This window comes from Bos taurus, chromosome 25 (genome assembly GCF_002263795.3).
Source record: "Bos taurus isolate L1 Dominette 01449 registration number 42190680 breed Hereford chromosome 25, ARS-UCD2.0, whole genome shotgun sequence".
NCBI lineage: Eukaryota > Metazoa > Chordata > Mammalia > Artiodactyla > Bovidae > Bos > Bos taurus.
In genome coordinates this window covers 3720476-3742540 of record NC_037352.1, presented here as the reverse complement: position 1 = coordinate 3742540, position 22065 = coordinate 3720476, and the positions used below count along the sequence as shown (strand labels likewise).

At 54.2% G+C, this 22065-nt stretch overlaps 1 protein-coding gene across 7 annotated transcripts in view; it reads right to left on the bottom strand.

The window, feature by feature from the left end:
• Positions 1-4332: 4332 nt before the first annotated feature.
• Positions 4333-22065, bottom strand: part of C25H16orf96 (chromosome 25 C16orf96 homolog) — a 59541-nt gene continuing 41808 nt past the window's right edge. For 4 of the 7 annotated variants that reach the window (XM_059881680.1, XM_024985191.2, XM_059881679.1 and 1 more), the window contains 10 exons: positions 19177-19251; positions 17764-17928; positions 14564-14682; positions 13790-13852; positions 12360-12452; positions 11167-11347; positions 10961-11063; positions 7108-7188; positions 6049-6274; positions 4333-4489 (listed from right to left, as the gene is read on the bottom strand). In XM_059881680.1, the coding sequence (XP_059737663.1) occupies positions 4474-4489; positions 6049-6274; positions 7108-7188; positions 10961-11063; positions 11167-11347; positions 12360-12452; positions 13790-13852; positions 14564-14682; positions 17764-17928; positions 19177-19251 (1122 nt within the window). In that variant the 3' untranslated portion in view covers positions 4333-4473. Of the gene's footprint in view, positions 4490-6044; positions 6275-7107; positions 7189-10960; positions 11064-11166; positions 11348-12359; positions 12453-13789; positions 13853-14563; positions 14683-17763; positions 17929-19176; positions 19252-22065 lie in introns of those variants that run through there. The other 3 variants (XM_059881677.1, XM_059881678.1, XM_015460289.3) reach the window with 3 other exon arrangements.

The window sequence follows — 22065 nt, the reverse complement described above, 5'->3', positions numbered from 1 at the left end:
GCCCCCTGGGGGCCCACAGCATTGGTCTCTGGGGTGGAGTCCTGACAATAGTTTTAAACATTCCCCAGGGCATGTGATCAAGTTGTGAATGTACTAGAAACCACTCAATCATACACTTTAAAAGGGTAAACTACGGCACGTCACTTATGTCATAGCTGTTCTTGAAGCAGCTTCCAGGTGACTGATAGAAAATGACTCATGGAACACAAGCCCCTCGTGGCAAGCGGGAACCCACTAGACTCGTGACCCTCCAGCCTGTAGAGCACAAGTGTCCCCTGGGTGCTTGAGGAGGAGGGCCCAGGAATCTGATTTCTAATGAGGGCCCTGGGCACGCTGGGAACCAGAGCAGGAGGGAGCGGAGAGTGGGGCTAGAGCTTTCCACCAGTGCCCGGACCTTGCCAGGTTTGCTGGAAGCCCCACGCACACCCTCCCTCCTCCTCTGCTGAGCACCTCCCAGACAGGCAAAGGGCTGCAAAAGGGGGTGGGAGACGTGAGGGGAGGCAGAGGCGGGCCCACACAGATGTCAAGCACTCCGGATGGAACTCAAGGGCAACACAGAACCTGGAACTTCAACTTCTCCAAGCCTGGAGGCTCAGAAGCAAGACAGGAGGAGTCAGTAATCACCTCCCACCACATGTGCAAGTGCAAACTGGCTAAAATGCAAAGATGAGGTACAAACGGAACAGTCACATTTACAGCCATTCTTAGCTGTCCGTTTCGGCACTTTCTGGAGCCTCCTCAACAACACATGAAGACCAGCCTCTGGGCTTCATCACCACCCACCTGATCACCAGACTTGAGCTCCATCACTTTGTTTCCAAAAATTCCACTCTGAAAACACCATTTGCATCCCAGAGGTTCCGGGAAGAATGTGATTGGAGCTTTCCTTTCTGACGAGGGGACACGACTGCAGATGGACATGGAGGCCTAGCCTCCCCATGTGACTTGACGTGGGTGGGCCCTGTTCTTCAATGATTGTGCATGCATGCAAAGTCACTTTGGTTGTGTCCGACTCTGCGACCCCATGGACTCTAGCCCACCAGGCTCCTCTGTCCATAGGATTCTCCAGGCAAGAATACTGGAGTGGGTTGCCATGCCTTCCTCCAGGGGATCTTCCAACTCAGGGATCAAACCTGCGTCACTCATGTCTCCTGCATTAATAGGCGGGTTCTTTATCAATAGCGCCTCCTGGGAAGCCCATTAAATGATCGGGCATCTTAAGGGTTTTCAGACTCGGAGGCCCCTGGTGTGTGCCGTTGGGCTCGATTTGTTGGCCAGCACTCTAAAATCAGTTTACATGAAAAGCTCCACTTCCAGCTTACCTTGGACGTTTGTCACATCTGGCCCAAGTTCCCTTAAGGCCACAGCTGGTTGAAGTTGACCCATCACGGCGGGAGGCCTCCCAGCCTGGCCCTGGCTGGCCAGCCACTCCTCTGGCCACCATGGTGGCTGTGTCTGCCTTGCACCTCAAGTCAGCTGGCGTCTCTGAAAGAGATTTGCTCTTCCCCAGGAGCATCTGTGAAAGTAGATGTCCTGCTCTGTCAGGGGAGGGGGGACTGGAGGGGTGAAAGGAGGCTCTGAAATGCTTTCTGCGGGCAGGCAGGGTGCCTCCTTCAGAGCTGTGAAGAGAAGGGCTTGTTCTGAGATTCCCCTGGATGGAGGCAGACACTCAGGGCCCCTGAGAACACTGTAGCCGAAGCAGAAAACCACGCGGCTCCCAAGACTGCTCCCCCACAGCCTGGCGGCCGGCGGGGCCGCTGTGGCCCTGGAGGTCTCTGAGGGTCTTTTCATAGCCAGACTCTTCTAAGGACAGATGAGGGCTTTGACTCCAGTTCCTCCTGGTGTCTGTGTTGGGGAGGCTGCCCGGGTTGGCCAAAAGGAGATCTTTTGAGGCAAGGGCTATTTCCAGTTCCTGCATTTGGAAAGGCCTCCGGTTGCTTAGCCACAGTTGATGTTTGGGAAATATATGTATTTCAAGTAAGTCTTAGAAGAACGCAGCTCTTTTAGGGGTGTAAGGGTGCTGGGTCCCTGGATGGCTGAGGCCAGCCCAGCATGAGGCACCAGGAGCCTGCTGGCAGAGTTCTGCTCAGCTTTCTGGCCCTTTCTCATCTCCTGGGAGATATGAGGTGCAAATATTGGGGGGGGGGCTCATTTTCTATGGATCTAGGAAAAGTTGAGAGCAAGAGGAAGGGGAGAGAGAAGAGAAGCCCTTCTCTGGAGGTTGTGTGTATTTGGAGGGTCTCTGCTTAGAGCTCTCGAATCCATGGAAAGTCAGGGCTCAAGTCAGCCAAGGGAGTGGTGCCAGGGAGACCCATGTGCCCCTAAGACGTCCCTGCCCAGAAGGCCTTTCCTCCGGTGCCCCCTGGCGGCCTGCTTTGGGGTCCTGAAAGTGAAAATCCCTCAGCCATGTCTGACTCTGCGACCCCACGGACTATACAGTCCATGGAATTCTCCAGGCCAGAACACTGGAGTGGGTAGCCGTTCCCTTCTCCAGGGGATCTTCCCAACCCAGGAATCAAACCCAGGTCTCCCACGTTGCAGGCGAGCCACAAGGCGGGGTCCTGTGGTGCCTTCTCCAAGGCACACCATCTGGTCTGGGACACATGCTGTCGTCAGTGGTGCATACCTTAGGGTTAATGAGTCTGTGGTCTTTGAAAGGAAGAGAACCTTCAGTGACCCTTTCATTTGCATTGGTGGGTTGTGGAGCTGGGTTTGGGGTGCAGAGCAGTCACCATGCAACACACCGAGGTAGGATCCTCTGCTTGGCCAGAGCCATCTCATCTGTGCCAGGCCAGCCTGTGTACCTCCCTCTCCACAGGGCTGATTCATCTCAGTCTTTTTTCTTTTGGCTGCACCTCAAGGCTTTGGGGATCTTAGTTCCCCGACCAGGGATTGAACCTGGAACCTTTGGCAGTGAAAGCCTGGAGTCCTAACCACTGGACCTCCAGGGAGGCAAGTTTTAATGTGCTTTTTTCACAGCAACAACACCATCAAAATAGCCATTATGGGGAATTTGCATTCCTGCAATATTGAAACCTAGCAAATGTTTTTATAAAGAATTTTTTTTTTTTGGGGGGGGCTGCACCACACGGCTTGTGGGATCTTAGTTCCCCAACCAGGGATTGAACCTGGAACCTTTGGCAGTGAAAGCCTGGAGTCCTAACCACTGGCCCACCAGGGAATCCCCTCATCTGAGCCTTAAAACAGAAAGTTCCAGGGATCCCTCTTCACTCGAAGGCAGACCAGGACAGTTGGTCACGCTACTCCTTGTCCAGCCTGGCCCAGCCAGGAACTGTGGTCCCCCAGCAGAGCAGGAGGTGGGACCCAGGGCCTTCAAAAGTGCCCCCTCTACTGACCCCACCCCCGGTTTCACCCACTCCTGAAGCACCTTCCCCTGCTGGGGGGTGGGCACCCTGCTGAGCATCGGCCCCCGCCCCAACCCCCTCAGCCCGACAGGAGGAGGTGCAGCACCGCCCTCCCAGCTGCCAAGGCCAGCAGGTCCCCTGCCCCCGGGGTCCGGAACAGGGCAGGGGGGTTTCTGCCCTTCTCCTTGGCAAGGATTCTGCCTCCAGCTCCCGCCTGCAATCAGGCCAAAAGCTGGCTTCCCCACCAGCCCCCATGGGGGACAGAACTGTCATCTTCAAGACTGCTCCTGGCTGGCTGCAGGTGGGCTCACCGCCCCCCTCCTTCCCAAGCACCCAGGAGACCCGTCCCTGGGCAAACAGTTACCCAGGGCCCTACCTGGCTCACCCCTCCATCCCCGGGCTTCAGGAGCCCACTCAAGCACTGACTCCATCTGTAAATTGAAAAAATGGGCTGGAAGGCAGCTACCAGGGGCTGAGAGAGCAGGGCTTGGCTGCTGTGAGTCCCCACATGTCGAGGCAGCAGAACACAAGCCTGACCGCGCCTGGCTCAGGCGCTTCCCTGGGGCCCCCACCTCTCCTCTGGCCCAAGCCCAGGCCACACGGGAGAGGTGTTGGAAGTTGGACTCCTTACACCAGTGTCCAGCACCCAGGAAGCACGGCCTCCTGGGCAGGTGGCTGGAGAGCTGAGGCCTTACCGTGTGAGCCTGGGTAAATCACACCACAGCCTCCTGGGTAAGCCACACCTTACCGTGTGAGCCCGGGTAAGGCCCACCACTCAGGGCCAGGGCTGCACAGGGCACTGTGCCGTGGGGGCGTGTGTGATGGGGCAGGGGAGGGTTGTCATGATTCTCTGTGGAGATTCAGCCCCGGTGGGGTGGTGGCTGGCTCGGGGCTGACAGGCCCACCCACCCATGTGGGACGGGCAAGGCCAGCCACTGCAGAGGGTATGGGGCCAGTCACCCTCATCCACAGTCAGAAAAGTAAAAGGTTTTATTCTGGGGAGAAGTTGATAAAAATACTCATCTCTGCTACGGGGGTGGGGCCAGGGCTGCACTGGCTGATGTCCCCCAAGGAGGCGTAGGTCACGGGGCTCAGGAAGCGCTCGGCTTCATTTGGACGCAGTCCTTGGAGAAAGAAAAGAGAAGTCAGGTCCAGGAGGGGGTGCGTGGGAGGGGAGGCAGGGCTGGGGGATCATTGGGGGTCGGGGGGGTAGGCACTCAGCACCCAGGACGCCTTTGGCCACTGGTCCAGAGGATCCTCTGCCATGCCAGCGCCCTGATGCTCCCAGGGGGGATCCCCAGGGCAGCTCGCCGCCCCCCACCCAACTCCCTGACTCGCTCCACCACCCCAGGGGCCTCTGGTGGATGCTAGGGGGAGGTGTGCCCCAAAACCAGGCAGAAGGAAGCTTTTTTTTAGTCTTTGTGGAATGTGACAGAAGTGTCAGGAAGCATACAAAGGGTGGAGGGTGCAACTGGACAACCTAGGGGTGGAAAGGGAGAAACAGCCAAACTGAGATGAAGAAGCGTGCGTGCTCAGTCGCTTCAGTCGCATCCGACTCTGTGCAACCCTCTGGACTATAGCCAGCCAGGCTCCTCTGTCCATGGGACTCTCCAGGCAAGAATACTAGACTGGGTTGCCATGCCCTCCTGCAGGGGGATCTTCCCAACCCAGGCATCGAACTTGTGTCTCGTACATCCCCTGCCTTGCAGGTGGAATCTTTTTTTTTTTTTTTTTCAGGTGGAATCTTTACTGCTGAACCACCAGGGAAGCCCAAGAGAGAGAAGGGGGACTGATAAACCACCCAGGGACTTCCCTGGTGGTCCAGTGATTAAGACTCTGCGCTTCCGATGCAGGGGGCAGGGGTTCAATCCCTGGTCGGGTAACTAAGATTTCCCAAGCCCTGTGGTGCGTTCACACACTCACAAAACCATCCCAGGGACAGAAACCACACGGCCTGAGGGACCCATCAGGCAGGTATGAGCGCGCTGCTCTTTGCCCCAGGGCCAGTCACGGAACCCCAGATGAGCATGCTTTGGTGGTCAGTCCACCAAGCACACAAACAGTGAGCACATGACCCAAAGAACCAGCAAGATGCCAAACAGGATGGAGCGGTCCTGGAGGATTCCAGGGCTTTTGCTCCAAGTGTCTCGTGGATTAGCCAGAAGTAAATACAAACAATCAGATTCTTTAAACACCCAACTCATAACAGTGATTACTGGTGGAAAGAATCAACAGACAGTAAAAAAGCATGCATGCAGTAAAACCCGGTTCCCATGAGAAAACCGGTCCTGGGAGAAATAACGCTCGCTAAAGAAAATGGACAGCGGTATCGGCTGTGATTGGAACGCATCCTGATGAAATCATTTCAGCAAAATAAAAAGGAAAGTGATTGTTTTTTAAAACCACTGTAACTGTGCTGTATTGAAAATGGGTCAAGGAATTCAATTGGTTTAGTGGAAAATTCAGTCTAGCAAGAAAGCTGCGTTCTCCATGAAATGTAACATGAGATGGATTGTGTCGTGTGTATCCATACCAAGTTAAAACCAGCTACTGGGTCAAAATGAGTCCCTTGTGGAGACCCCTCCCTTAAGCCCAGGACCCCCGCACCTTGCCCAGGGCAGTGTCTCTGCCTTGCGGGGGAGGGTGGAGATGCCGGTGGGGAGGGGGCGGGCGCAGGGCTCACGGGTTGCTGGGCTCCTTGGCGGACTGCAGGCTGGCTCGGGACTCGAGGCGCAGGGACCGTGGGTGCCTGGCAGCCCCTGGGGCCGGCTGGGGGCCCAGCTTGGGGTCCTGCAGAGATGGCGTCAGTGGTGGCAGCAGCAGCACGGGCGGGAGAGACGGAGGCCGAGCGGGCATCGTCGGCAGAGGGCCCGAGGCGGCTGAGCCCATGCTGACGCGGGGGGGCAGGGCTGCAGTGGGCGGGAGGGGCAGGAGAGACCCACGAGGTGTCCCAAGAACATTCTGGAGAGAGGCTGGCCCGACGGGGCCATCCCCTCTAAGGAAAAGAGAAGCCCTAAGACTGGGAGTGTTCACCTCTGATCACCCAGCCAGGGCATCTGACACTTCCTGGGTTGGGGTAGGAGTATCCATCCTGGGGGATGGGTAGTTTCATCTATCCATCCAAGATAGATGAAACCAGAGGTGGACGAGGACATGGAGCAGGGCAGCCTAGAGAAAACGAGGCTTGGAGGCCGGGATTCCCCAGTTCGAGGTCGCTGTGCCTCAGCTCCCCTGCTGTAGCGGCCTCCCCAGCCGGGACAGTAGATGAGATGAGGACGGGGTGAGGTGAGAGTGGAGGAAGTACTCTGTGTGCTGTAAAACGCGCTCAGGTTGGTGATGAGACTCGAGGAGTCGTGACCTCAGCTGCCCCCCCACCCCACCCCCCTGACTCGGCTCTCGGTCCCCCAGCGGAGAGGCCCGAAGGAATGAATGGGCACCCTTATCCCAGCCCTGCAGCCAGCTCGACTCCGGGAATACAGACTCCAGCCCTGGGCCCCAGGGATGGCACCTGGACCAGGAGGCCTGGCTGGAGGGTGAAGCTGGAGCCCTGGATGGCTGGGAGCCCCTGCTCAGGGCACTGGGTGCCAGGAGGAGGTTGCTGAAGGGACCTTCTCTGGCCTTCTGGGTCTGGGCAGGGGAGAGATGGGTGAGGTGGGGCTGGAAAGCCTGAGGCTGGGAATGGGGGCCCAGACACGCTACTGGAATCCCAGCTGGGCCAGGGAGCTGGGGGGCAGCTACTCACCGGAGGAGATGGCACCAAATAGGGTGCTCAGGCGGGCACCCTCATGCGGGCTTCGGGCCGGGGGATGTGGGACCTTCACAGCTTAGCGGAGAAGAAAGGGGAAGAGACAAGCGTGGGTGGGGGCGCCCCCAGGGCTCTGCCCACCTGGAGGCCCACATTCCGTCCTCTGGTGCCCACAAAGGCCCTTCACTCCAATGGGACCTGCCCTGCTGCCCCATCCCGCCTCTTCACACACCCAACCCCCACCTACTTGTGCAGGGAAGCCTCTTCTTCCCTCCCCGCCTCCCCTTCTCAAGGCGGAGGTGTTAGGAAAACCCTTTCTGAAAGTAACTCAAGGCCAGGGAGGAGAGAGCCCTTATTCTAGCGTAGACAGATGGAGGCTGCCAGTTCTCAGCGACTCCCACCAGGGCCGGCCACCGCAGTGCCCCGCTCCACCTCCCTGTCCTTCATCTTCTCTGTGAGCACTTTTTTTTAAAGGTATGTATGTGCTGAGTCACTTTAGCCGTGTCCAACTCTTTGCAACCTCATGGAAATAGCCCGCCAGGCGCCTCTGGCCATGGGATTCTCCAGGCAAGAATACTGGAGTGGGTTGCCGTTTCCTCCTCCAGGACATCTTTCAGACCCAGGGATCAAACCCACGTCTCTTAGGTCTCCTGCATTGCAGGTGGATTCTTTACCACTAGTGCTACCTGGGAAACCCTTTTTTGAAGTAAAATTCACATAAAATTAATTATTCAAAGTGAACACTTCGGTAGCATCAAGTTCATTCACAAGGCTGTGTGGCCGCCATACCCATCCAGTTCCCGAACATCTCATCACCCTTAAAAGAGGTTGGTACCCATGAGTGAGTCACCCCCGTTCTCCCCTCCCTTGAGCTCTGGCGACCACGAACCTGCTTTCCGTCTCGAGACCTGCCTGTTCTGGACACTTCATAGGAGGGCGTCGCACAATACACGGCCTTTGGGGTCTGGCTCCATCCTTCACCCTTTCTGGACGGGGGTCCAGCCAAGAATCTCCATGGCCGGCCTCCCAGACCAGAGGCCAGTGCATGAGGTGGGAACATGCAGGGAAGAGGCCGTGAGAGTGAAGGTGCTGGAAGGATGAGGGGGTGAGGAGGGGTCAACGATGGCCATCCACCCAGGGCTGGTGAGGACGGCAGCCAGACTGGTGAGGCGCCTCCGCCTCCATCTGTGACCCAGCCACCTCTGCCTACCTCAGCCCTGCCTATTCTCAGCCCTCCCTGCACTGAGACTTCTCTGGAAGTCCAGCCTCCTGTTGGGGGCACTGTTCACTAGGCACCAGGGGTTCCTCTGGCCCGTCTGAGATCCTGGCCACAGTGTGGGCATCGGAGGGGAGGGCACAGGCTGGCGGGACGGCCCTCAGTGGCCCTGCGGGCAAAGGACAGATGGACGCATGAGACCAGGCTGGCCCTGGGCAGGGTTCGCGTCAGCTAGTTTAGGTTTAGGTTCTGGGTGTGTCTTGGATTGGGCTTCCCAGGTGGCGCTAGTGGTAAAGAACCTGCCTGCTAATGCAGGAGATGTAAGAGACACGGATTTGATCCTGGGTCGGGAAGATCCCCTGGAGGAGGAAATGGCAACCCACTCCAGTATTCCTGGCTGTGGAGTCCCATGGAGAGGACCCTGGTGGGCTACAGTCCATAGGGTCGCACAGTTAGACAAGACTGAAGCGACTTAGCATGCCCAAATATTCTTTCGAGTAACAAACGAGCAATAACACAACCTGGTCAAAAAAATCCAGCCACAGGCAGGTTTTAAAGTGATCCCAATTGCCAGTTAGACTTTGTGGCCCCCAAGCAAGATAAAGCAATGAGGCGTCCTGGTTCAGTCCTGCTTTGTTGCGTGGAACTGGAGGGGAGAAAAGCCCCTTGCTCCGGGTGACAGTCTGGGGCAGCTGGGTGGAGGGGGTCACCGTCTGACCGATGATGGGGGACGAGGGTGGGGTCTGTATGTCACTCTGGCCCCTCCACCAAAGGTGCACTCCAGGCAAGCAGCCCTCACCTGCTCGTTTGTGCAATGCCTCCCTGGCTCTTGCAGAGTGAAAGGAGGCAGTGCAGGGCGTGGCAAGGAGTTGGATTCATTAGAGACTTCCCTGACAGTTCAATGGTTAAGACTCTGCGCTTCCACTGCAGGAGGCACGGGTTTGATCCATGGTCAGGGAACTAAGATCCCGCATGCCATGTGGCGTGACCAAACAGAATAAATAAAAATATTTTTAAAAAGAAAGAAGTTGAGCCCATTCAGTGTTCGCCACCGTTGCTGTCATCCTGCCTGGTGGTCCTAGAGGCCTGGCCTGAGTCTCTTTCTGATAGTCTCTTTCCCTCTCCCGGGGCCTGGAGCAGCCAAACCTTGTCCACATGGAGCTGTTAACACTGCAAGGGTGACATGCATGGTCTGGGGAAATAAAGGGCTCGAGATGTGTCCTGCCCCACTGGATCAGGGCAGGGGCCTGTGGTGGGTTGAATGGCAGCCCCCCAAAAGACATGGCCCCCGGAACCTGTGAATGTGACCTTGTTTGAAGAAAAGGTGCCTACAGATGTAAATAAGTGAAGGATCTTGAGATGGGAGGAGGAAATGGCAACCCACTCCAGTATTCTTGCCTGGAAAATCCCATAGACAGAGGAGCCTGGAGAGGGTTGCAAAGAGTCGGACGGACGTGACTGAGCAACTGAGCACACACACTTCTTGAGGTGAGGCCATCTGAGTTAAGAGACAGAAGAGGAAGAGACACAGGGAGAAGCCACTCAAAGACAAGAGGCAGAGATGGGAGTGATGAAGCCACTCAAAGACAAGAGGCAGAGATGGGAGTGATGCAGCCACAAGCCCAGGAATGCCTGGGGCCCCCAGAAGCTGGAAGAGGCAGGAGGGATCTTCCACTGGGGCCTTAGGAGGGCGCACGGCCCTGCCCACACCTTGATTTGGGATGTCTGGCCTCCTGAACTGAGAGAGCTCGCTGCTGTCCTCTCCAGGCGCCCAGCCGGTGGACGTCTGTTGCGGCCCCAGGGCGCTAAAGCAGGCCGCAGTCTTCTCCCGCACACCAGGGCTTAGGTGTCTCATGCTTGTTCTCAAGTCAGTGGAGGCAAATGGGGTGATGGGGGACACCACAGCCGGGACTCTGTGGCTCCTGGACGAACCCCACTAGGGCAGTGTGTGGAGCCCCTCTTCCCAGACAGGGGAACCTCAAAGGCACAGAGAAGGTGCCCCTTTGGGTGCTCCTGGCCCAGTGCTGGAGCTGAGTCCCCAGGGTCCCCAGCCAGAGCCAGCTGGAGCCAGAGCCACAATGGTGCAGCAACCGGAGTGACTCATTCCCCGTCTCCCTCGGGCCCAGCCCTCCCTGACCTGTGACAGTCCGGACACAGGCCTCCCGGCCTGTCCTTGTCTTCTCCTCATCACGCCCGACCCCGGCCCAGGTAGAGTCACCTTCCTGAGTCCCCAGCCGGGCCTGCCTCGCACCCAGCACAGCTCCTTTGCGGCTGCTATTGCCCGTACCCCCTCCCCAGAGCACTCTCGTCCCAGCTGATTCCTTCATCCAGCGAAGCTCTCTTCCCTTTTCTGAGGCCTCGGGACAACAGCCTGGGACCTCTCCCTTGGACCAGTGTCCCTGTCATGACTCTCCCATCGTACCCAGCACTCCAGGGAGGCCCTCTGGTGCCCTTCCCCAGCCACTCCCCAGTACTACGCCTGGCACACAGAGCCACGTTTGCCAGCGGCTATGTGAAGAGCCCCCGTCACAGGTGTTGCCAGCTCTGGGTCCCACCTGTCTCACACGGGGCCTCACGCTGCCCAGCAAACGCAGACCCCAGGCAGGGGTGCCCAGGCAGGCTGACGCTCCTCACCTGCCAGCTCCTTCTCCGCACTGGTCAGCGGCCGCGTCTTGTCCTTGCTGGTCATTCGGCCCTTGTACAGGATCCCGTCCACTCCCAGGAGGTCCACCTCAGCCTGGTTAAGGCAGCCCAGGCCCCAGGTCAGGGAGTGTCCACAGGGGCAGCAGGGCCCGCCTCCCTGGGGGTCACCCACCTCCAGGGACTGTGGCCTGACTCACAGAGTCATAGTCCAACAACTCAGGGTCCCCATAGGGGTAGACTGTCGACAAGCCGTATGGCTTGAACTCGAGGTTGGTGTCGTTTCTGGGGCAATCACCCCAGTCCTGCGGGGTGCCCAGTGAGTCTAGGCTCCTCTCAGGGACTCCGAGGTTCTGCAGTTTCTGCAGCTGCTGTTGTTCCCTGGGGGCAGGACAGGGGGGTCAGCAGCTACCTGGAGGCACCTCCGCCCCAGAGGAGCCTCAGGTTGGGTCCCAGGGCCTGGCCAATAGCTGGGGAACTCTGGACAGACAGACACCGTTGGGGCAGAGAGCAGAAATTGAGAGCTGTGTTCCCCGAGACCTGGGGCCCTGGTCTGGCCTGCCAAGAACAGGCTCTTAACCTCTTTTTTTTTTTTTTGATCACACTGTGGGGCAGGTGGGATCTTAGTTCCCAGACCAGGGATCAAACCCAAGCCCCCGGCATTGGAAGGGCTAAGTCTTAATCACTGGACCACCCGTCCCTCTTAACCTCTCATCTCAAGAGTCAGGCGAGGGAAGGGGGCATCAGGCACAGGCCCCCAGGCCCCTCACCTTCACGTGGCCGTGGCTGCTGTCCAGCTATCACTCCCCACCCTCGAGCCTAGGGGCCCAGGTGTCGGAAGCACTCATGAAGCCATGGGGGGTCAGGGGCTGAGGAGCGGGGCTGGGGCTAGGGGGCCGGCCGGGGGGCAGAGAAACATGAAGGTTGAGGTGCCAGGCCTGCCATACGCTAGCTGTGACCTCAGGCCGGTGGCTGAAACTCTCTGAGCCTCAGTTTCTTCAACTGTGAAATAGGATGACAGCAGAATGACCTCAAAGGGAAAGTGTAAGGTTTCAATGAGGTCCGAACTATCACAGCACTTGGCACAGAGCCTGCCCAATCACGGGAAGCCCCCCGAGGACCCCGAGGGGTCATGACTCACTTTTTCCAGCAGGAAGCCAGTCTGTCAACCTCACTCGCAGGGGCGTGTGAGGTTTGAGACCCTCCCTCACCTAACAGTTCTTGGTCCACAACAGACGCCTGAGAACCTGTTCGTTCTTCTCCCCGTGAGTATCTCACGCACCCGTCTGCAGCCCCACCACCCGGGACAGTGTCCCTCACAGATGGCTGCGGTGCCCTGGACAGTCTTTGCGTCTTGGGACTGCAGTTTGCGCCCGGACCCCTACCTGCTCACCTCATCTGTTGGCGCTGCAGGTACTCGTAGCTGTTGGCGCTGGCCGGCCGCAGCCATGGCAGCAGGTGGGTGTTGCGAATGGTGATGAGTTGCCTGTGGAGGACAAGAGCAAAGGGGGGGTGCACGTGGCCAGCAGAGGGCCCGGCTCCCACCTCCTCCTGGAAGCCCACCCTCAAACGTGGCCTTTCCTCCAGAAAGATCCACAGCGTGGGGCCACCATCCTCTTCGTAGGTCATTGAGAACAACTGTTCTGATGATAAAAGGAAAACTCAGAACGGGTGAGTCCTAGAAATGGGACGTGGGTTGGAGGGTGCCATGGGTTCAGCGGAGGAGAATGTAAAGTGACTGCGGATGGGCACGGGGTTTCCTTTTGGGGTTGGGCCATATTGTCAATGTACTAAATGTCCCTGAACTGTTCACTTTCTTTTTTTTTTCTTAGGCCACAACACCCAGCACGTGGGATCTTAATTCCTCAACCTGGGATCAAATTTGTAACCCTTCCCTGTAATGGAAGCAAGGAATCTTAACCACAGGATAGCCAGGGAAGTCCCTGAACTGTTCACTTTAAAACGGTTAATTTATATTATGTGTATTTGACCTCATCACAAAAAATTAAAGCATCAGCGTTCCGAGGAGCTGGAACTGTTCTACATCTTGATCTGAGTGGTGGGGAGATGAAAATATTTTGGAATTTGAGGTGAATGGGCTTCCCTCAGATGGTAAAGAATCCTCCTGCAATGCAGGAGGCCCCAGTTGATCCCTGGGTCAGGAAGATTCCCTGGAGAAGGGAATGGCTACCCACTCCAGTATTCTTGCCTGTAGAATTCGATGGACAGAGGAGCCTGGCGGGCTACAGTCCATGTGGTCACAGTCAGACACGACCGAGAGACTTACACTTTCATTTGGGGTTTCCCAGGTGGCGCTAGTGGTAAAGAACCCACCTACCAATGCAGGAGACATAAGAGACCAGGGTTAGATCCCTGGGTTGGGAAGACCCTCTGGAGGAGAGAATGGTAACCCACTCCAGTATTCTTGCCTAGAAAATCCCATGGACAGAAGACCTTGGCAGGTTACAGTCCATAGGGTCGCAAAGAAGCGGACATGACTGAAGCCACTTAGCATGCACACACGTGCACTAAATCCCACTGAGTTTTCCACTTTAAAATGGCTGATTTTGTATGTGAATTTCACCTCAATACATAAAGTATTAGACTATAAAAACATGTGCAGGGAAGTCCTACAGGGTTCAGCTTTCCCCGAGCTTCCTCTTACCCTTTTCCTCTGGAGTCCACCCTGTTCCTGGACACAGCGGGCAGCAGACGGGACTGGGGAAGGGAGGGGCACAGTACTGCCCAGGGAGCTAATGGGATCGTGTGCACAGAATGGTGTGCATGGATGTTCCCGTCCCCGACCACCCCCGCAGTACTCACGGGCTGGTCATCATCTCCACGGGCCGGTTGCAGGAGATGCATTTCACCCGCTCAAACAGTTTCCTGGAAGACACCCTGCTCCGTCAGCCGCCGCCCTGGCTGGGTCCCATGAGGCCACCCCTGCCCTGGGCAGTGCTTGGGGGAGGCTGCAGGTCCGTCCGTGCCTCAGGGCCAGGGCTTCCCCCCAGATCCCACTCCTTCTGGCCTGGCCTGGCTCAGCTCAGCTCCACTGGCCCCAGCTGACCGTCACGTGGGGCCACTTGGGGTCTCAGTGGGGGATAAAAGTGGTTGTAGTTTCTCTCCTCGCCCCAAACACAGTGGAGGCCTTCTCAACCGGGGAGAGCGACCCTTCACGGTGGGACACTGGAGGGCATGAGGGGTGACCTGAGGACAGGAGCCCCCCAGGAAGATCGGGTCCCTCTGCCGGGGGCTCTGTCTGGATGGGGTGGGGGCCTGGCTCTAGTTCCAGGTCTGCCCAAGCTCCCTGAGTGGCCTCGCAGGGGCCCCCTCCCTCTCTGACCCTCTGTTTCCTCATGAAAGAACGTGGAGCCCAGGCCAGGGAGGCCCATCTCCGAGCTCTGGTGCTCTCTGCCTCATCTCTCCCTCCACTGGGAAACCCCACATCCCCCCTCCCCGGGTTTACAGGTCTGAGTCCTTCCTCCCAGAGTCCAGAATCTGCCGGGAAACCTCTCTCATTTCCTCTCTGGAGGGAGGGCTGTGCAGCCTCTGGGAGCTGCAAGGGCTGCAGGGGACCCCGCCCCTGGAGGAACTCACCTCCTAAAGCCAGCAGCATTGTCGGGGTCAAAATGGAAGCCTTCAATCAGCAGCTTCCTGACAACTTTCCAGACCTCGTCCATGTCTTTCTTCAGATCATCCAAATCGCTGGGAACCAGCTGCCAAAAGCCAAAGGGAAGAGTGTTTAGTCAATTAAGTAAACACTCCGCCTCCCTCCAGCAACCTGCAAAGTTATAGAGAGAGTAACAAGATTGACGGCAACCCACTCCAGTAGTCCTGCCTGGGAAATCCCATGGACAGAGGAACCTGGAGGGTTACAGTCCACGGGGTCCCAAAAGAGTTGGACACGACTTAGCAACTAAACAACAATAAGCAAGATTGACCAAGAAAAGTGAGGTGGTTGTGGACTTCCCTAGTGGTCCAGTGGTTAAGAATCTGCCTTGCAATGCAGGGGATGCAGGTTCGATCCCTGGTCAGGGAACTAAGATCCCCCATGCCACGGCGCAGCTAAGCAACTAAGCCTGCAAGCCACACCTAGAGATCTGTGCACCGCAATGAAAGATCTCATATGATGCGATGAAAATCCTGAGTGCTGCAACCAAGACCAACTACAGTCTTTTAAAACTACACACACACACACAGACCAAAACTATACACAAGTTGCAAGAGTAGTCCAAAGAACACTCCTATATCCACTTAAATTCACCAATTCTTAACATTTCACAATGTCTTCTTTATCTGTCCATATGTATGTAAGTGTTTGTTTTCTGAATCATGTAAGAATAATCACAGACATCACAATATATTACCCCTACAAAAAGTTAAACATGGAATTACCATACGACCTAGCAATTCCACTCCTGGTGATCACTAAACGAACACAGGTGATCATTAAATGATGAATGGATAAATAAATGACCACTCCTGGGTATCTACCCAAAGTCACGGGAAACAGGTCTTCAAACAAAAACTTACTCACGAATGTTCATAGCAGCATTATTCACAAGAGTCCAAAGGTGGAAATAACCCGTGTCCGTCAGCAGATGAACAAACAAAATGCGGTCTGTCTGTCTGCCCATGTTATTCAGTCATGGGAAAAAATGAACTTCTGATTTATGTGACAACATGTGTATGTTAGTTACTCAGTCATGTCTTAACTCTTTGCAAACCCATGGACTGTAGCCTGCAAGGCGCCTCTGTTTATGGGATTCTCCAGGCAAGTATACTGGAGTGGGTTGCCATTCCCTTCTCCAGGGCATCTTCCCGATCCTGGGATCAAACCCGGGTCTCTGGCGTAGCAGGCAGATTCTTTACCATCTAAGCCATCAGGGAAACCCATGTTGCAACATGGTGAACCTTGAAAACATGATGCTGAGTGCAAGAAACCAGACACTAAAGGTCACATGCTGTGTGACTCATTTATATGAAATGTCCCAAATTGGCCAATCCAGAGAGTAGATTAGTGGCTGCCAGGGGCTGGGGGAAGGGGGAGTGAGGGGTCACTGCCTCACGGGTCTGGGGTCTCCTTCTGGGGGGATGGAAATGTGCCAGAACCAGAGAGAGGTGGTGCTAACACAACACTGTGAGTAACAAATGCCACGGGATTCATCACCTGAAAATTGTCAGTGGTTGATTTTATGTCACGTGAATGTTCCCACAATGAAAAATACACAAAGAAAAGGAGAGCAGTGAGGGCAGGGCCACTTAAACCAACAAACAACAGAAAAGCTTTCAATCAGGAAAAAAATTTAGACACATAGAGAGGAAAAAGACTAGAATCATGAACCCTGAAATACCCACTATGTAGATTTAGTCATTATTAACATATTGCTCCATCTGCCTTTTTTTTTTCCCCCTCTCTATTCAGCTGTGCTGTGCAGCTTGCCGGATCTTAGTCCCCAGACCAGGGATCGAACCCCTACAGTGGAAGTGCAGAGTCCTAACCCTGACCTCCAAGGAATTGATGCAGTGTTGGTTTTTCCTTTAAGTTATAGAAATCACAACATTCCACCCAAATATTTTAGTGATTTTCTTATATGACTGCAGTACCATTATCCCACCTAACATAATGAGCACTCATGCCTGAATTTGATCTAATTTCCAGCCAATTTTCAGAGTTGGAGCAACTGAAACATGGGAAGTCTCCTCATGTATTGCATTTGGTTGTTGTGACTCCTGAGACTCTTTCAATCTAGAGCAGTTTCTGTCCCACTTTTTTTCACCCTGCCATGGAATTATGGGAGAAAAACAGGTCAGTGGTTCTGCAGATAACTGAGTTACTTCAGCTGTAATTCTGCACTGATTTGTATGATTTTTACGACAAGTGTGTCCTGTATCTGTTTTGCTTATCGTCGTATCCTTCTTAACCAGAGGTACCCAATAGGTGGATGATGAGTGAATAAATCCTCACTTTACAGATGAGAAAACCAAGACTTGAACAGGTTCTGTAACTCAGGACACAATGCTGATCACGGCAGGGCTGGGACTCAGACCCCAAGTGCCTGATTCTAAACCCCCAGTGCTTTTATCCACACCAGTCACACCAGCTGCAGGAACCACACAGCATGGAAGGGGTTAGCCTGACTTATCTTGTCTCTCTAGTGGATGGTACAAATGAAGGCTATGACTCCTTATCAACGTTTCCCCAGGGTCTGGCTCAACACAGGTGGTCCTTAAATGATGAATGGATAAATAAATGACCAGCAGGACGCTCCCTCTGCCCGCCACGTCCCTTTGCTTGTCCAGAGAGGAGTACTATGGTGGTCAATGTCCCACACGCTCCCCGACTATCACACTGAACAGGTCTGACCTGCGTAACCAACAGGATATTACAGAAGTGATGGAGTGTGACTTCTGTGGCTAAGTCAGAGAAGACATTGAAGCTTCTGTCTTGCTCTCTTGAATCATACGCTCCTGGCGGGGGGAACACTCGTTGCCGTGTTGTGAGGCTGCTCAAGCAGCCCTAAGGAGGCCACCGCGTGATGAGGAAGTGCCAAGTCTTGCTCACAGCTATGTGAGGGTGCTATCTTGGAAGTGGCTCTTCCAGCCCCAGTCAAGCCTCTGGACGACGCGGGCCCTGGACGACACCCTGACTGCAGCCTTGTGGGAGGCCCTGAGCCACCCAGTAAGCTGCTCCCAAATTCCTGACCCTCAGAAACTTTGAACGTTGCTGTCTTAAGGCACTAAATTTCAGGGTAGTTTGTTATGCAGGAGGTGGTGATTAATACAGAGCTCCTCACCTTGGTACGTACGTCTTTGTCCAAGTGCTCCACAGCCTTCTTCCAGTCATCCTCACTGGCAACCACCCTGAAGAGCATGCCCTGAATCATTTCATTCAGCTGCATGGCCACCGTGTCCAGGTCAGCCCGGCTTGCCTTGCCTGCCAGGGAGCTCTTGTCGGCCTTCTGGGGAGAGATGGGACTCAGGGAGGCAGGGCTGTGGGGGTGGGAGAAGAGGGGATCTTGGGGAGGTCAGATCACTTTGGTCAGTTGTTCTAGATAGGGACCCTGGATACCCAGCCTTGGCTTAAATTCAACCTTGGGGTCCGGCTCAAACACAGCTATTAGATCAAAGCCAGGGTTTTCCTGTGATGGGGAAGTTGAGGTATGGTTTTTAAGTTCACTTAACAAATTGACACAAACTATAATTCAGAAAGATACATGCAGGCCTGTGTTCATAGCAGCACTATTCACAATAGCCAAGACATAGAAACAACTAAAATGAACGACCAAAATCAACAGATGAATGGATAAAGATATGGTGTGTGTGGCATGGAATATGACTTGGCCATAAAGAAGAACAAAATAATGCCATTTGCAGCAACACGGATGCAGCTAGAGATCAGCATACTAAGTGAATTAAGCCAGAAAGAGAAGGACAGGCACCACATGACATCATTTACATGTGGAATCTGAAGCATGACATGAATGAAGCTGTCTGTGAAACAGAAACAGCATCACAGACACAGGGAAAGACTGGTGGTTGCTGGGGGAGGGGTCGGGAGAAAGACGGAGTTGGAGGTTGGAGTTAGCAGATGTAAGCTTTTATACATAGGATGGATAAACAACAAGGCTCTACCGTATAGCACAGAGAACTATATTCAATATCCTGGGATAAACCATAGTGGAAAAGAATGCATATACATGTATATATACCATGTACATTGGGCTTCCCTGGTGACTTAGATGGTAAAGAACTTGCCTGCAATGCAGGAGGCCTGGGTTCAGTCCCTGGGTTGGGAGGATCCCTTGCAGAAGGGAATGGGAACCCACTCCAATATTCTTGCCTGGAGAATCCCATGGACAGAGGAGCCTGGTGGGCTACAGTCCACGGAGTCACAGAGAGACAGACACGACTGCGTGTCTAACACTTTCACTGTGTGCATCGCTTTGCTGTACAGCAGTAATTAACATTGTAAAACAACTAAACTTCAGTTTAAAAAATTGTCACTAATCCTGAGTCGCTGACAATTAGAACTGGTGGGACAACTTTTGAGAACTTCCCCCGGATTTTCTATATGATAAAGGTGGATGGAAGCTTGGGAAGTCTGTGTGCCTGGCTTCGTGCTGGCTGGATGATTCCATTTCCCTCAGTGGGAGAGCCGGGCTCGGGGTCAGGGATGGAGTAGGGGAGAGGAGTCTCTGCTCACTCACCTCTTTCAACTCCTGCTCCATCTCATTTCGGTCTGCCTTGTACATTTCTAGGTTTCTTAGTTGAGCATAGACAACCTAAGAACAGAGGCGGAGGGATGTCAGTCGTCCTCAGGGGTCCTGAGGACAGCCTCTGCCTTCAGCCTCCGCCCTAGGAAGGGAGCAGTGGGGCGGGGTGGACAGCAGGCGGGCTGGCACAGGGAAAGGCTTGAGCTCCAGGTTTCCAGATCAAAAGGGAAGGAACGGGGGCTCGGGACAACCTGTCCCCTTGGGGGTGGCATCATAGAACTCTGCGACACAGGAAAGGAAGGAAGACTGGAGGAAGGAACGCACAAACCAGAGCTGATGCTTTGGGCCCCTAGATGTTTGAGGCAAGCGCATCTCTTCTGATCTGTAATGGAGTCTCTACATCAAGCAGGCACTTATATGCGACACGCACTGTGCCCCGTGTCAGGCGAAAACCCTCACTTCCCACCCCCATGACTCCACAAAGAACCAATTCCCTGCATCAATTCTGCCCTATCTCCACTGACTGGACCCTCCACACGACAGGAGCAGCCAGCTTCCCTGTTGGGAAGAGCCTCGATCTACTGGGCCATGTCCCCAGCAGTGGGGGAGGTCACTCTCCCTCCAAAACTGGAAATAGGCTTCTACTTCTCCCTTCATATCTGGTCTCCCTTTCACTCTCAGAAACAGAACCCCCATCTTTCAGCTGGCATCTGGCCACCCAGAATCATGACTGTATTTCACAGCCTCCTTTATAGCTTGATGTGACCACTGAAGTATAAATGGAAGTGGGTAGCTGTTCTCTTCACTGCTGGCTTAGACACAGAGTTAAATCATTGGAGCACCAGCAGCTGTCTTGGACCATGAGGTGACCTTGTGAACAGAAGTCACACACCAAGGAGCTCTATACCAGCTCTGAGTTTCTTGAACATAAAAGAGAAATACGGGGTTTCCCTGGTAGTTCAGTGGTAAAGAACCCGCCTGTGAAGGCAGGACATGCAGGCTCCATCCCTGGGTCAGGAAGATCCCCTAGAGAAGGAAATGGCAATCCACTCCAATATTCTTGCCTGGGGAATGCCATGAACAGAGGAACTTGGTGGGCTACAGTCCATTGGGGTCGCAAACAGTCAGACATGACTGAGCGACTAACAACAACAAAAAACAAAAGAGAAATACACTTATGACTTAAGTCAGCTATTTGGGGGGTTTATGTTATTTGAAGACAAACCTAATTTTAATTAACACAAAGCTTCTTCACATCGCCTTGCGCCCAGGTGGGTCTCAAAGTCTAGTACAGGTGGTGGAGGTGGGGACGGGAGCTCCTGCCCTGCCTGGAGTCAGGCTTTTTCCTCCAACCCCACGTTAGTGGGGAGCTGACCTTTTGGAGTCATCAGGCCCGACAAGAACACTTAGAGCCCCATTTGGCTGATCCTAATTAAAATCTAGAAATATAGAGAAGATGGGACCCTCTAACTTCCACTGCCAGGGTTACCCATGCACGGGGTAGACTAAGGTCCTTCCCAGAATTTACACCTTCCCAGAACCTATGAACGTGGCCTTATTTGGAAATGGCTCTTCGCAGGTGAAATCAGTTAAGATGTGCTCACACATGGATGAGGAGGCCACGTGAAGACACAAAGAAGAAGGTCACGTGACAATGGAGGCAGAGACTCGAGCGATGCGTCTACAAACCAAGGAACACCTGGAGCTGCTAGAAGCTAGGAGAGGCCAAGAAGGATCCCCCCTGAAGCCTTCAGACAGCGCGAGGGCCCGCCAGGACCTTGGTTCAGGGCTTTCAGCCTCCAAGAATTGGGAAGAGTACATGTCTCTAGTTTTAAGTCACATGGTTTGTGGTTATATGTTACAGCAGCCACAGAAAGCCCAGTAAGTGGCAGAATCGGGATTGAAACCCAGGCCTATCTAACCACAACGGAAGGCCGCCTCCCAACTGGCTGGTTACTCTGCCTGAATCTGTTTCCTCCTTGCTCAAATGGCATTAATATCACTCCTGCTCCGAGGAAGCCGAGGGGACTAGAAATGGCATCTTCCTAGAAGAGTTAGCATTCGATACATGTCACCTCTCGTATCAGTCCTCTCCTGCACCCAGCCAGAGCCTTGGATATCACTGATTGTTCCAAGAACAGCTTTGGATGTATATAACTGATTCACTTGGCTGTACGGCAGAAACTAACACAATATTATAAATCAACTGTACTCCGATAGGAATTTTAAAAAAAGAAAATAAAAAGAATGGTTTTGGGGATTTCCCTGTTGATCCCGTGGTTAAGACTTCACCTTCCAAAGCAGGGGAGTGTGGTTTGATCCCTGGTTGGGGAGCTAATGGTCCCATATGCTTCTTGGCCAAAAAACCAAAACATAAAACAAGCAATACTGTAACAAATTCAATAAAGACTTAAAAAATGGTCCACATCAAAAAAAAAAAAAGAGGTCCTGGAATGCAGCCTGTAGCTTATAAAAGATGCCTGCCCGTTTGCAAAGGGCAGATAGTGTGTTCACATTTCCATACTGAGTCGGAAAGAGTTCTGTTCTCATTCACTTTCCTGCTGCATCCTTTGTGAGAAACGCTCCCAAAGCAGCAGTCTGAGGTGATGGAAATGCTTCCATCTGGATGGTGCTGACATGGCTGCACAAAGAGGCAAAAATGAGTCAAGCGGCTATGCTTCAAGCCTGGGCATTTTACTGTGTGTAAATCATGCTTCGATTAAAGACAAACATATGCTATCACTCCCCCGCGAGAAACACAGAAGGGCCCGGGCGTTGTCCGTCTTCTTGACCGCTGTATCGCGGGACCCTGAAAGGTCGCCTGGTGCGGAGTGAAGGCTCAGTCACGTGGGCCGAATGACGCAGGGGTGATGGGGTTTCTCG